Raw genomic sequence first — 15,264 nt, forward strand, 5'->3', positions numbered from 1 at the left:
TATATCTGTCTGTCTGTCTGTCTGTCTGTCTGTCTATCTATCTATCTGTGTATACGGTATATATTCTGGGAGTGCAAGCACAAAATGTAACTTTTAGTTCTGTGCAGTCCAGTGATGCAGCTGTTTTTACAGTAGGTACACACTTCGTTGTGCCATACTTTCACATCAACACAAAAACTGTGGAAACTGTAGTGGAAGTTTAGTGTTTAGCATTAAATATTGTAATTTCTGGATGAAGGAGAGTTGATGGTGTAATATGCACTGCTCTCCATGCCTTGTTTACTGAAACAAATGAAATTTCATCATCTGTTGTTTTTGAAACATTTAAAATTTATATGAAATTAAATTGCCACTGAAGCTGCAGTTGCTGTATCTGTAGCTGAATTGCTACTACATGAGATTTTTCTTGTGCTGCTCTTCAGTTTAGTGTGTAAGGTTCGTTCTGGGGTGATGGAGCTGTCCAAACCAGTCAACATCACTGTGGAGGTGCACGAGGGCAAGGTGGAGGGTCGCTACTCCATTGATGGGAGGGCAGAAATCCCTGGGTTCAAATTTGTGGTAATTTTTCCTAAATAAATGTTCATTACCACCTCACTTTCTAATAAAATACTTGTTTTATCGCTGTTTTTTTTTTTTTAAAGCTGTATTAGCAAATATGATTTTTTAAAACCAAAGTACCAATTTAATTTCCCTGTAGACACCCATCATCACAGATATCCAGCCCAACTATGGGCCTCGTGTCGGGGCCACGCTTATCACAGTGACTGGGCTTCACTTGGACGCTGGAAAGAACAGAAAAGTTACTCTTAATGATGTGCCCTGCCCTATCAAAAGGTGAACAAGTGCACTTTCTGTCTGCATGACACTTCGTTCTTTCAGGATTACACTTGACCTTTTATGTTCTGTCTAACCTCATTTGTTCATACGTGTTAGAAAAACATTCTAACTAGAGAAATTGCATTTTCTGAGAAAATGCAGTGTGAATGCTTTTTGCTGAAGGACGTACTGAAAAACAGCTGAAATTAGCTAAAACATGCTGAAATTTAGCTGAAATGGAAGAACAAGCCTAAGCTAGAGGGAGAAAAAATAAATAACACATATTTGGTGAATTAGATTTAAATAAGCAGAAATCAGTGAAAAAAATTGGGAAATTAGCTAACAAAGCTGAAATTAGAAAAAAAAAAATAGCTGAAAAGTAGCTGAAAAGGCAGAAAGAAACTTAAAGTACCAGAAAGACGTGGAAGAAGCTGAAATGAGCTAAAAAATGTGGAATTAGATGAAAAAGCTCAAATTAGTGCAAAACAGCTAAAAAAAAAGAAATAGCAGAAAAAGCAGAAACTAACAGAAAAAAGCTGAAAGGAGCATAGCAAGCTGAAATGAGCAGAAAGAAGCTAATTAGGCTGAAAGTAGCAGAAATTAACATGAAAAACTTGAATTTATCTGAAAACATCTGAAATGAGCTAAAAATACAAAAAATGTAGCTGAAAAGGTAGAACAAGCTTAAATTAGCAGAAGAAAGCAAAAATAACACATTTGCTGAAAGAAGCTGAAATGAGCAATAAAACAGTGAAAAGTAGCTAAAAAGGCATAAAGAAACTTAAATCTACCAGAAGGAAGTGGGGAGAGCACATTTTTGCTGAATTAGGCTAAAAATGTTTAAATGAATGCAAAAATTGTGGAATTAGCTGAAAAAGCTTAAATTAGCATAAAACAACTATATTGTAGCTGAAATAGTAAAAAAAGCTGAAACTCATAAATAAGCAGAAAAAAGCACAAGCTGAAATTAGCAGAAAGAAGTTAGAAGCACAAACATGTCGTAGTTAGCAGAAAGAATCTGAAAGGAGTACAAAGCAGCTGTAAAAATAATTGAAAGTAGCTGAAAAAAAGTTTAAATTTGCACAAAGAAGCTGAACCAGAATAAAATGTGAAAGGAGCAGTAAAAGATTGTAAACACATCTAAAGGTTTGAAGGATGTAAAATGAGCTCAAATTTATTTTCTATGAGAATAGAAATGGCAGAGAAGGCTAAATATTTCAAAAAGCTAAAGTTGCACCAATATCAAAAGTCATAGCAGGACTGTTCTGAAAGAGCTGAACGTTTTAATTTATGATTTGTTGAAATAGCTTGGAAACTGCGGGACGAGAATCGCACTGAAAACTGTATGGAATAAAAGAGGATCACAACAGTGTGAATGCTTTATAAACATACACACAATTACTTTGAATGACTGGTTGGGAACCTCCCAGCTCAGAGCTAAAAGGACTAACTCAGCTTTATATATATATATATATACATACACATACTTTGTACATATATATATATATTTTTTTTTTACAGTGGGTCTTACTGAATCTTCTAATCATACTTAAAGTTATCAGTGTTTCTTTAATTTACCCAAGTTCATTTATGTTCATCATGTTTCTGTCTCTCTGCAGGGTCACAAAGTCTGTCGGTAATGTTTCATCCATCATCTGTTTGTCCCAACCCATCTCAGAGGTGAGGGATGTCCCACTGAGCGTCTTCATCGACAAATCTTCTGTTCGTACCACAAAAGTTTTCTACTACAAAGAAAATCCGAAGGTTACGAATGTACTGCCCGACTGTAGCTTTGACAGGTAGGTCATGGTGCAGGGGATAATTTCATTCTTAGTGCCTGCTGTCACGATCGGGTGGTGGTTGAGACCCAAATGCAAGCAGGACTCCAATGAGGTCACAAAAAGGTGTTTTAATCACAAAAAAGGCAACAATAGCATTTAATGCTGTCGGGGCAGCGATACTACTAACAGTCATAGGAAATACGTGGAATACCAAGGCACTAAGAGACGACCGTGAAGGTGCAGTTTAACACCTGATGTTCCCCTGCCTGAGGTGCAGGAGAGCACAGTATATAAAGGAGAGTCTCTAATTAAACCCAATATGTAGCACATGAGAGTCATTAACTATCTGCACAGAGCAGGGCAGGTGCAGATCCTTACACCTGCTGCCATGAAACATAAGTGATCATGTAATTGTCAGGGATTGTGTGTGTGCGTTTGTGTATGTTGTCTGTATGTTATTAATGTATCATGGACGATTGGACGGATATTAATTAAACCATCACAAAGTAATTGCAAAAGTTGACTGGGGCAGGTTGACCTTGTCCCCTCAGTGGAGGATGCATGGTCATTGTTTAAACACGTTTTCCATACAGTGGTTGATAATCGTGCTCCGATAAAATGAATGTGAATAAAAATGTTTTAGTCCATGGTTCTCTCCTGACGTAGCAACTTTGTTGCAGACAAAGAATACTGCGTGGTGTAAGCATGGCAGTCGGGGTTGGAGAGTGATAAGCTTCTTTTTGCCAGATTCGACATATAGCAACACAAGCAGTGCGACAGTCGAAGTCTGCTTATTTTAGAGAGCAGTTTACACATAGTGCCTCTACTCCACAGTTATTTTGGAAAACAGCAAGATAGTTGGAAAATAAGCCCTCAATTTTGTCATCCTCTCTTTTAGTAGATGATACCGTAGTCAATGATAAAGAACGAATAGTTAATATTTTTAATGTACATTTCATAGGTTTCGGAGGTGTTCCAGAATCTACATCAACTAGTTTGAATCATCTGCACATGCCAACCCATCTGCTCACCACGGACTCATGTTCAGGCTGCTGTTGTTACACCATATTGTTTTGCATTTTTAGTGTTTAGCATATATCTTAGATCTTTTAGCGTACCGTTTGGCGTATAGTATTAGTGTTTATTGTAGTTCCTTATACAGTATACTGTTTCTTTTTACACTTTATATTGTTGCTGTTGTTAGGTGTAACTGGGACCGTGTGTACATAATTTTGTTCCACCTCATGTACCACATGTGGTGAGAATGGCAATAAAATTGACTTCAACTCGAACTTGAATAGTTCAGTAGTTGAACTTGAATAGCTCTTCAGCTTGGAACTTCAGTAAATTAGCTTGTGTATCCTCTGACACAGTCCAGTCTCAACCTAGCTTGTTCCCCTTTGCAAAAAAATTGTTTTCACTTAGTCACAGAGAACAAGGTCATGAGGGAATTGCTATCTTTAGACCCTAAAAAGCCTGCTGGACTGGACGAGCTACCGCCATTATTTTTTAAGTTGGCGGCTCTGTTTATTGTGGCCCCACTGGCTAGTATTTTTAACCTTTCTTTCTTTGCTGAAATTCATGCTGAGTGGAAGGCTGCTACTGTTTGCCCTCTCTTTAAGGGTGGGAGTCAGACCAGTGTTAATAGTTATAGGCTAATATCTATTCTACCTTGTGTGTCAAGGTTTTTGAAAAACTGGTGAATAAGCGCCTAACACATTATTTGAAGGTTTTTAATATTTTGTCCAGCACCCAATCTTGCTTTTGTCACCCAGTCTTCCTTTTGTTAAGGGCATGGTTGCATTATGGCCGCTCTGAAACTTCTCAATGATATAGCATCTGCATTGGACTCTAAACAGCATTGTGCAGCAATATTCATTGATTTAGCAAAAGCTTTTGACTCAGTTGATCATTCCATCTTACCAAAGAAACTTGACCGTATCAGAATTTTGGGACAGTCACTAACATGGTTCAAGTGAAGATTGACTCTCATACTTCACAATTTCTTCTGGTTATGTCAGGTATACCCCAAGGCTTCATTCTTGATCCAGCTCTTTTCTCCATATTTATAAATGATATCTCACACTCTGTTAGTGAGGCCTCCATCCATTTATATGCAGATGACACTATTCTATATGCTTTTGGGTGTACTCCAAATAAAGTTGTGAAGTCCCTTGCATGTGGTTTTCTTGAAATCCAGCAGGCATTCTCTGACTTAAATCTGTCCTTAAATGCCAAGAAAACTAAAATTATGTGGTTTGGTCATGGAAGGGGAAACATACCCACCTCTGTGGACTTCACAACTGTAAACGGTGATATTATAGAAGAGGTAACAGTTTTTAAATATTTGGGAATTTGAACTGATGGTGGGGCAGCGCGGTGGCGCAACTGGTCGAGCTGCTGCCTCTCAGCGAGCAGGTCCCCAGTTCAAATCCCGATCCAGAGGTTTTTCTGGGTGGAGTTTGCATGTTCTCTCCGTGCATGCGTGGGTTTCCTCCGGGTGCTCTGGTTTCCTCCCACAGACCAAAAACATGCATGTTAGGCTGATTGGTAACTCTAAATTGTCCTTAGGTGTGAGTGAGAGAGTGAATGGTTGTTTGTCTCGTTTGTCTCTATGTGTCCCTGTGATGGACTTGCGACCTGTCCAGGGTGTACCCCACCCCTCGCACAGTGATTGCTGGACATGGGCACCGGCGACCCCCATGACCCAAAATGGAAGAAGCGGGTTAAAGATAATGGATGGATGGAATTGATGGTGCTCTGTCCATTCACATCATGTTAATGTTTTGCAATCTAAGGTTAAAGTGAGACTGGGTTATCTATGTAGAAATCGATCTTAGTTTACATTGGCTGCAAAACAGACCATTGTTGAAAAAAACATTCTACCGCTGTTGGATTATGGAGACATAATTTATCAACATGCCTGTAAGGATGTCCTTTGTAAGCTGGACACAATTTATCACTCTGCTCTTTGCTTTGTTACAAATGCTCCTTATAATCATCATTGTCACCTCTACTCTTTTGTTAAATGGTAAATGGACTGCACTTATATAGAGCTTTTCTATCTTATTAAGATACTCAAAAGCACTTTACACTACAATCTGTGCCCTCATTTACTCGTTCATACAGCACTCTATTTCTATGCAAAAAAATAATCAGTGCTTTATCTCATTCATACACCAATGGGGCACAGATCGGAGGCAATGAAGGGTTCATTGTCTTGCCCAGGGACACTTGGGCATATGACTGCTGGTGGAATCGAACCCCCAACTCTTACATTAGAGGACGACTGCTCTAACCACTCAATCACAGCCTTTCTTTACATACTAAATTGTAAAATTAAATTCATTGGTTTACCTTCATTTATAAGACATTGCTGGGTTTGTCACCTCCGTATTTAACTAATCTACTGCAAATAGAACCGGTTTCGAAGTATAACACCCAATCCTCTCAGTATTTGTGGTTAACAACTCTAAAGAGTCTCACTTTGGCTCTGTGGCCTTTGCTGCTGCTGCTCCATCTGACTGGAATCTGCTTCAAAAAAGTTTAGGTTTGACCTACCTTGTCTCAGTTTCTAGTTTTAAAAATTGTTTAAAAGCTGTGTTAAAAGATATTTGCAAATGGTTTCATGCTTATTAATGTGATTAACTTTGACAATGAACTGTTGTTAATGTAATTTTTGAGTTCCTTGTTTATTATTGACTTCTATATACTTCGTTTTACCTAACTGTATTCACCACTTGCTCTTGTCGTGGGCGGATACCTTTCCCCTCCTCTCCTCTCCTTCGCTTTGCTGCTCTGTCCTGTCTGTGAAACTGCTTCTGAGCCTCTCTCTGCATATCTTCCAAACTGTAATTTTGCTATGGATCAGGTCAGTTGGTCTCTCAACGCAATTGATGAAATTTTTTCAATGACGAGACAAACTTCAGGCGAGCCAAACTGCCCCGACGACACGTATGCAGCTGGACATGTCTCTGGGGCAAGTGGAATGTGATGTGTCTACCTCTGCTGTCGACTGAGGATGTCGAGGATGCATATATAATTGGATTTATGATAAGCAGATTTCTTACTTTTTGGAATCGGCTGGTTCCTGGTTTATCAACATACAAAAAAGATGGCTGCAGCTAATTTGCCCCTGGTCAGGCTGCCACCTTATGTGAAGGTTTGTTCCATGTCTCGAGCACCCAGACTCAATTGTTTGGCAAACTGGACCGCAAATTGGATGTGATTTGTGAGAATCGTAGGCTTTTTACAGCCCCTAGGACTCGCTGACAGGATGGATCAGATCTCTGGGAATATTCTCAGGCACGGACCAGCGGCGTGTCCACTTAATTTGTATGTTTTGAAATCTATGTGAGACCAGCAAAGACTCAAGGCAGATATAAATCAGTAAAGTTTTGCCTGTCTCCAAAACAAATGTTGTTTATCTGAATTTGGCTCCCTCGGCTGGCCTTTCAGGCCACCTTATCTCAATTTGCCTGGAGGCTCTGTAAATCAGACGCTCTGCCCCCTCCCCTCTCACCGAGGATGTCTACGAACCAATCAGGGGAAACCGGCTGAATAAACATTGTGTCATTATTTCAGGACTCTTGGATTCTCACTGGTGCTGTCCTTGGCCATCCTCGACACCCCCGAGAATGTTTATGCATCTCACTAGAGGGAACTGGCTGATTATTCCATTCTTATCAGAACTCTTACAGTGCCTCCACGAGCGTCCTTGGACACGCTCACCACCCTTGTTGTCTCCCCCTCCTTTGCGGAATGTCTACGTCACCATGTGCTTATGTGGGCGGGGTGTTTTTTCAATTTCATGCTGTCGCCCATTTGCCATTGAGAGAGCATGTTAGGATTTTTTTTTGCCTCCAAATCCTGCATGTTGTTACTTTCACAACTTTTTTTGTCTGTCTAAACAGGTCTCACTTGTAAAAGAGTCTTCAAGGTTCAATGTGATTTATCTGTATAAATAAAGGTTTGAATGAATGTACTGTTTCCCTTCCCATGACCCTACAAGGACATGTTGGTTCTTGCCAGGTCAGCCCTATAAATGAGAATTTGTTCTTACTGTTTATTCATGGTTAAATAAAGGTGAAATGCAATGAAAAATGAATTGGATGTTCATCTACGACTGATAAACTTTTGGAGTCAGCCTGATTCAAGATGGCCACCACAACTAATTGACTTAAACTAACACAAATATTTGTAAAACTAAGCTATTTTTATAGATATTGAACTAAAATCTGTTGTGGTGGTTGCTGAGAGTCATCCCTAACATCTACTCTGCACCCTTGCTGATCACACATCTTTGTTTAAAACTCTGCCTTACAGTGCAGCGGGTGATATACAGTCTTTCAAGGAATGCTGCTTTTTAATCATTTCTGTCAAATTATAACAAAAAATTATGTTTGATCACAGAGGTTCAAGGATTGTGATTGAAGGGGAGAACCTGGATTCTGTTTACCGCACCATCATCCGCTTTAAGCCTAATGAGAGCCACCTAAAACCTGTGACCAGGGTACCAAAAATCAAGAAAATCCAGAACATTCACTTGATTTTCTCTTGGGATGATATGCTGACATTTTCTCATGGTGTTTTGCTTCAGGAGTGTATAGGCAAGTCTTTGCCAACAAGGATGGAGTGCATCACTCCGGTGTTCCAAAGAGACGAGACAGAGGAAGGACATCTGTCTTTTGACATGGATGGAGCAATGGGCCTTTGGAACAGAGATTTCACATATCATCCATACGGGGAGCCGATTCCTTTTGAAACAGAAGGACACGTTCTCAGTTTGTACCATGCTTTTGATGAAGTATCACTGCACGTAAGTTATTAGGTCATAATCTTTGCAAATGATTTAATTGTAAACTATTCATTTTAAATAACTTAAATCTTGATTTCTTGTTGACAGCATAAAAAGCTGAACCTGGTGAGCTCCTGTATGACTATCATCATGACGGTGGCAGATGTTGATTGTGATGCTAAAGTCCTGGATAATGAGATAACTTGCAGGATCCCTAAAAACATAACCATTCCCAGTGAGGGGTTGCCAGTCAAGGTTGGTCAGATTGGATGTTTAGAAGAAAATTAACTATTCACATGCACTTCACACTGTGAGGGCCTTCTTTCTGGCTACTTATTGGTAACAGTTCAAAAATGTATATACTGTAGTAGCTAATCTTTCTTTAGCTATTTTAGAATAAATACTGGCATGCTAACATTTTATTTTTGGTAGCAAAGTGTACAAAGTGGACCGAGTTGGGTACAATGAGGGCAGAGGTGGGCAACAAAATATTGTGCAAGACCTAAAAAACAGTTTTGCAAGTTGTAAACACAAAACCCAATTGTTTAAAATGTGACCTCAAAATGTGGTTTGCTAATTTCAGCAGCTAGAAATTTGCCAATTTTCCTGCTATTTTCTTTCAATTTTGAGTCCTCAACTAGTCTCCAAAAAACCAGCCCAGTGAGATAATACTTTGACACACAGGGCCTTAGCTTTAATTGTAGCATGCTTTTACACAACAGAAACTGTCTTACATAGTGTTTAGTAGAGTATAATGCTCACTGTAAAAAGACAGATAATAAAACATATACATTATCATATTATCACGTTGTCTTGTTCACCATCCTCCAGATCTCCATCAATGGGCAGGTTCACAATGTTGGCACAGTGGTCAGGGTCAACAACCACTACATGGTGGGAATTGTACTGGGGATCCTGGCAGCTCTGGTGGCCGGGGCCGTGTTGGCCTTTGTTGTTATGAAACATTTGCGAAAGCAAAAAAAAGGTGAGCCTGTTTTTTGGACCTTGGTCTGACCTGTTGACTTAACTGCTGCCAAGTATGGTTTAGAAATAGTCTTTCAACTTGAACATCTCGGTCAGATGTACATGTCCACTTCCTTTTTGTGGGGTTGATGATTAAGAAGGAGTTGTGAAATGTCTTTCAGCCTCCATGTTAGAGGCACGTTTAACCCACAGTCCAGTACGCTCTGGTCCAAACGCTGCCGAGCTGTCTCCTGTTGGAGATTACCGAAGAGGTGACTAGAACTCAAATTAATCTCCACCTCATTGTCAAAGTTGAATAATTGTGTGTTTCTGGGATTTTACAAGGGGTATCCCTGAGTCCTCCCACCCCCGTCGTGGGGCGAGTGGTGTTTCCACGTTTGGTCTATCCTGTAGGCGCCATAGATCCAACCCTCACTCCCCTCTTGCCAGCAGAAAAGATTTCCATCTCCAGCTTTAGACCTGAGTTACTGGAGGAAGTGAAGGACGTTCTTATTCCTGCTGAGATGCTTGTAGTGCAGCACCATCGGATCATAGGGAAAGGTACTGAAAGCAAACCGTGTGTCTAATAAAAAAAAACAAACAAAAAAAAAAACGTGTATCTTCATTATTTGTCGTCGTTTTTCCTGCAGGGCATTTTGGAACAGTCTATCACGGCTACTTAACGGACTCCAGCAGCAGAGAAATCCACTGCGCCGTCAAGTCTTTAAATAGTTACGTTTTTGTCCTTACGTGCTGATCTGAATGTTTTTGAAAAACATCAGAAAAGCTGTAGATCAACTTTCCAGAGTTTTTAACTTGTCCTGTGAATACTTTTAAAGATGAACTTTGTTTTGCAAAGCCTTTCAGAGCCCCGATTCTACTACCCGGTTTAAATACCTTTATGTTTTTAATGTGTGTGCCATCAGGAATAACAGATGTTGAGGAGGTGGAGCAGTTTCTGAAGGAAGGCATCATAATGAAGGGTTTCCACCACAGCAATGTGTTGTCTCTGCTGGGCATCCTGCTGCCTCAGGAAGGCCTCCCCCTAGTGGTGCTGCCGTACATGAAGCACGGGGACCTGCGACACTTCATACGCTGCGAGAAGAGGGTGGGATAAAACAATCATCTCATCTTTTATTTTACACACCAGCATCTGTTAAAAAAAGTTCAAATGAATGCAGGATTTGTGTATTGTTTTTGCTTTAGAACCCCACTGTGAAGGATCTCATTGGCTTTGGGCTCCAGGTTGCCAAAGGGATGGAGTACTTGGCTCAGAAGAAGTTTGTGCACAGAGATCTTGCTGCACGTAACTGCATGTGAGTCACCAAGATATGAGGAATAACAACTCCTTTGCTTCTGACTATACTGTACATTAGGAGAATATCAGTTGGTGCCAGTTTGGTCGACATCATCTCACTTTTTCTGTCCTTAGGTTGGATGAGTCTTATACGGTGAAAGTGGCGGATTTTGGCATGGCCAGAGATGTTTTTGATAAGGAATATTACAGCATTCAGGACCATCGCAAAGCTAAACTGCCCGTCAAGTGGATGGCCATCGAGAGTTTGCAAACACAGAAATTTACTACCAAATCAGATGTGGTGTGTATTTGTATGAAAAAACAATTATCACAGCTTTAAAAGTCTTTATGCTAACCCTAAAAAATTAAATCCTAAAGGAATGTCTCTTGATAAACTGTTCTGACAGTTTAAAGTGATAATTCATATCTTTTAAAGTTGAGTTCTGTAGAAAGGTTTTGAAAAGTAATATCCTACCTGTTGTAGATAGCTTGTTAAACCACCTCACTGTAGAGAAATAGAATTTAATTCTGACCAGTGTGACTAGCAAAGGGCTAGTTCCAAGATCAAAGTAGACTGCTGCAGTCTTCAAATTACAGTCTCAAAAATGTCATAGCAAGCATAATTTTATAAACATTTACATCACCATCAGTTTTGCAGTAAATTAATATTTACAGAACTCTGTGGTTATGTGCAAATACAAATGTAAAAAGCAGCAACTAAGACTTTCAGTGTAGCCTGAGGCACTTTCAGCAGGAATAAACTTTTATTGCAAACCTGACGGTGGTGTAAAGGTTTTTAAAGTAACATTTTCATGAACTAGGCAATTTTTGAGGTTTGAGTTGTTTTAAGACATCAGTCCACTTTGGTCTGGGTTAGGGTTAGACTGGGTCCAGTTTAGACTGATTATTTTTCAAACGTAGGCTGGTCACAAAGTTATCCAATATCATTATCAAGAGCCCACATTTTTGTTTTGATTGTAACTTTATGCACATGTGGAGTACACATCTTGAAAATAAATTGAAGTACTTCAAAATCTTAGAAAGAAAAGGATAGAGCATATTCAGACAGTGATGTAGTTCATTGGATGGCTATATTTATTTTTTCTTGGAAGAGGAGGTGTTGTATTTTGTGATGTCAAAGGGCTCTTCTGTTAGTTTCGTGAAAACTATAGCGACTCCTCCTCATAATGTTTGAGTCTCAGAAACTGAGTGTGCTTTGATACAAAGAATGGATTTGTCATCGCTGCCCACTGCAACTAGCAGCTGGGTAATTAGGACAGTAGATGCATTTGTGGATAATAGTTTTCACCGAAAATACTGTTTGTCATTTTACTCAACATGCTCCAGTACAAGCGAGACAAAGGGCAGCTATGAGCTTGATGGCCATAGATCTAATATATTATGTAGGGCCTACTCATCAAATTAATATTTAAAGTGATCAAATTATAAACAAATGAAAATACAGCTTTTAAAAATTGCAGGACGTGAAAATGATCTGAAGCTTCCCACAATTTTTATGAGTCACTGGTGCCTTTATGCCAAATATCTCTGCCTGTCAGGGACAGGTTTTTCGATTCTTAATAAGCCAGACACAGGAGTGCAAAAATTAACAACAGTTTTTAATAGTCTGCTGGTTGCTGGAGCCAGGGTCCAAGGCAGGAGTCCAGTCTTAAAATACAGAGGTTAGGGACTTTGGAGAGGGCGAGGGGATACTGTGATTATAGTAAAAGTCACTAACCTTCTTACTCTGTACGTGGTCGGTGAAATCCAGAGGCGTGGTCCGATGGTCGTAGCAGGGGTCAAGCAGAGAAGCAAGAACAGGGCTGAGTCGTGATCCAAAAGAGTAGTAAAAGGGAAAGCAAGAGACGTTACCGTGGTCAGATATGCAGACAAATCCAAAAATGGGCAAGGCGTCAAAACCAGGCGAGGGTTCAAGATAAGACACGAATACAAGATACTATGAAGGCTTCACTATCAGGGGCCATGAGTGGTGTAATAATTCAGCACTGGTGGAGAGGGAAAATGGTGCTTAAATAGAGACATGAACAGGTGGGAGGCATGAAGGTTGATTGCGGTGATTCAGCTGAGGGGGTGTGGTGACAGAGAAGTGCCATGAACAGACTTGAAGTACAGATTGACAGGAGCTGATGTGAACAATGACAGGAGCTGAGGGATAAACAAAGCATGAAGGAGAGGGGCAGAAAACATGGCATGACATGAAGGGGCAGGGAAGTGAACAGATGGGAGGCCAGCGGGGGCTGCTGATCATGACACTGCCTGCTTAGTTTTTGCTCTTTTGTCTTAAAATCATTTACAAATTATCATCTGAATTTATAACAAGCCTTTGCGTACACCTATGCACACAACAGCTTATCATTATTTTGTTTGTTCCATTTGTCAAATCTGTATGTTTCACCTCCAGTACACTATTGGGTTATTTTACACACCAGTGAGAAGCCAAGACAGCACAGCATGTTCTTGTTCATGTCACTCTTTTATGGGTGTGTTGTTCATAACCGTTCCACAGCAACTCGAATCAAAGTCTCTGGACCATCTCTTTAAAGCTCTCTAATGAACTTGAGTACCTGTACATACATCTGAACATGTGTGCTGATGTCAAACTTTGACTCCTCCTGGTGCAGTGGTCCTTTGGTGTACTGATGTGGGAGATGCTGACCAGAGGAGCGAGTCCTTACCCAGAGGTGGACCCGTATGATGTAACCCATTACTTAATGCAGGGCAGGAGGCTTCCCCAGCCACAGTACTGCCCTGACCCACTGTAAGTAGCAGGATTTTGCTTCCATAGTCGTTTAGAAACAAGAAGTTCTTGTACAGCAATAGAGCTGAGCACAAAGTCTCAACTGGAAAAAAACAAGATGTTCAAACAATCACCCAGGTGTAGTAAATTGTCCACTAAACTCTGCTCCAGCATGGTTATACATCATTTTAAAGTTAATAAGTACACCAAAAACATGCTTTGAGGAGCCATGCTTCTTTCACCACCACACTTTTAAACTTAGTGATTCACACTGATTCAAAAATTGGACTGTTTTTATGATGTACTCCTGAAACTGTAAACTTTTTTTTCTCATTTTAAGTAAATAAACCATTCTGTGTATTTAGTCCACAGAGGCATTGTAATACATCGAGAATGGGTTGAGGGCTTAAAGATAAATGTCACTGAAGTAAATTAAGTGCTGTAGTATTCTTAGTTTATAAAAGTTGGAACAACATTTGAAAAAAGTTTATACAAATTATGCATGGGGAATCAAAACATGAATATTCAATAACTGGCTGTAACTGAAACAGTTTGGGTAGTGGCCCATTGTTAGGGTGAAATAAGGGAGTGTTTCCTTAATCTACTTCATACAGCAAGCATCATTGGAAAAAAGATTCTGTCAATCAATGCTCAAACTCATTTGGCTCACAGAATGAGGATTCTTGGGCGGACATCTCCAACTTGACCTTTCTTATTCCATTGCTCTATAACCAGCTACCTGCTGGCTAGGTTCTGTGATTGTTTTACTCTCCATGTAGCTCAAAAACAAGCTTCAACATATTCAAGCTGGTTTGTTCATTCTTTAGTAAAATGATATGTAGATGTGGTTGATGTAAAGTGTTTTTTAGTTTATATGCAAATGTCCTTATTTATTGCTTCTTATCCCTCCGTTGGGGTTTCCCCAGGTATCGCATCATGCTCCAGTGCTGGGACCCTGATCCAGAACTTAGACCCACCTTTGCCACGCTGGTGTTGGCGGTCTCCACCATCCTGTCGAGCCTGGAGGGAGAGCACTACATTAGTCTGAATGTCACCTACGTTAACCTGGACCAACCACGGCCGTACCCTGCCCTAACTGAGTCCGCTGATGAGTATGACTCCACCGATGTTGAAGACTCAGGCTCAGACTCTTCCTGACGCAGCAGAAGTTTTCAGCAACTCTTTGAGAACATGAACATGATAATAAGAAGCTGCTGATTGGAAAATCTGAAAGCCTAGTTGTTGGAAAAATGATCTTGTTCACTAATGTTTAGTCAAAAGAACCATAACTCATAACAGGTGAAGATTTTTAACTGGCTTTTTTACTTGTAAGGGCTGCATTCAGGACAGGTTTTATGTACATAGATACATATGCATGCAATGTCCAGAATGGAACCTTGACCAGTGTCCTATGCTGACTTTTGTAACATTAGCCGTTCGTGGAGCTCAATGGAGCTCAGTGGAGTTCAGTGGGCGTTGCTTGAAGCCAACTGCAGTCCCACCTCACAAAAAACACTCTTTGTCTGCGCAAATATGATTTATGGGCATCAGAGTCGGCCTCTAGTCCGAGGTCAAAGAGTGTTTTGGGAAAGAGCTGAGCAACACCTTCTCATGATAGGAGGGAAAAATGTTCTCGTCCACAAACGTAAAACACAATAAAACATTCATAAATCTGACCAAAAATTATTATTACTAAGAGTAGTTTACATAAAACATAAAAAATTTAATTTTAAACAATTTAAATGATTACAGTAAGTACTTTTAAAGACAGTATTGCTCAAACAATATCTTCAAGTGAACATTTTCTTTTACCTTAAAAGAATCAGGATTAATGAGAGCAGGATGCTCATGT

At 39.9% G+C, this 15,264-nt stretch overlaps 1 protein-coding gene across 1 annotated transcript in view; it reads left to right on the forward strand.

Annotated features, from left to right (window-relative positions):
- The window catches only part of mst1rb (macrophage stimulating 1 receptor b), a 25,343-nt gene extending 10,773 nt beyond the window's left edge, over positions 1-14,570 (forward strand). The window contains exons 6-20 of the mRNA XM_037679290.1: positions 423-558; positions 698-834; positions 2,436-2,615; positions 8,010-8,109; positions 8,197-8,415; positions 8,503-8,649; positions 9,226-9,379; positions 9,540-9,629; positions 9,703-9,918; positions 10,008-10,088; positions 10,284-10,465; positions 10,564-10,673; positions 10,790-10,955; positions 13,297-13,433; positions 14,339-14,570. Of these exons, the coding sequence (XP_037535218.1) occupies positions 423-558; positions 698-834; positions 2,436-2,615; positions 8,010-8,109; positions 8,197-8,415; positions 8,503-8,649; positions 9,226-9,379; positions 9,540-9,629; positions 9,703-9,918; positions 10,008-10,088; positions 10,284-10,465; positions 10,564-10,673; positions 10,790-10,955; positions 13,297-13,433; positions 14,339-14,570 (2,287 nt within the window). The remainder of the gene's footprint in view (positions 1-422; positions 559-697; positions 835-2,435; positions 2,616-8,009; positions 8,110-8,196; positions 8,416-8,502; positions 8,650-9,225; positions 9,380-9,539; positions 9,630-9,702; positions 9,919-10,007; positions 10,089-10,283; positions 10,466-10,563; positions 10,674-10,789; positions 10,956-13,296; positions 13,434-14,338) is intronic.
- The last annotated feature ends 694 nt before the right edge of the window (positions 14,571-15,264 follow it).

This window comes from Nematolebias whitei, chromosome 7 (assembly GCF_014905685.2).
Source record: "Nematolebias whitei isolate Nwh7 chromosome 7, NemWhi1, whole genome shotgun sequence".
NCBI lineage: Eukaryota > Metazoa > Chordata > Actinopteri > Cyprinodontiformes > Rivulidae > Nematolebias > Nematolebias whitei.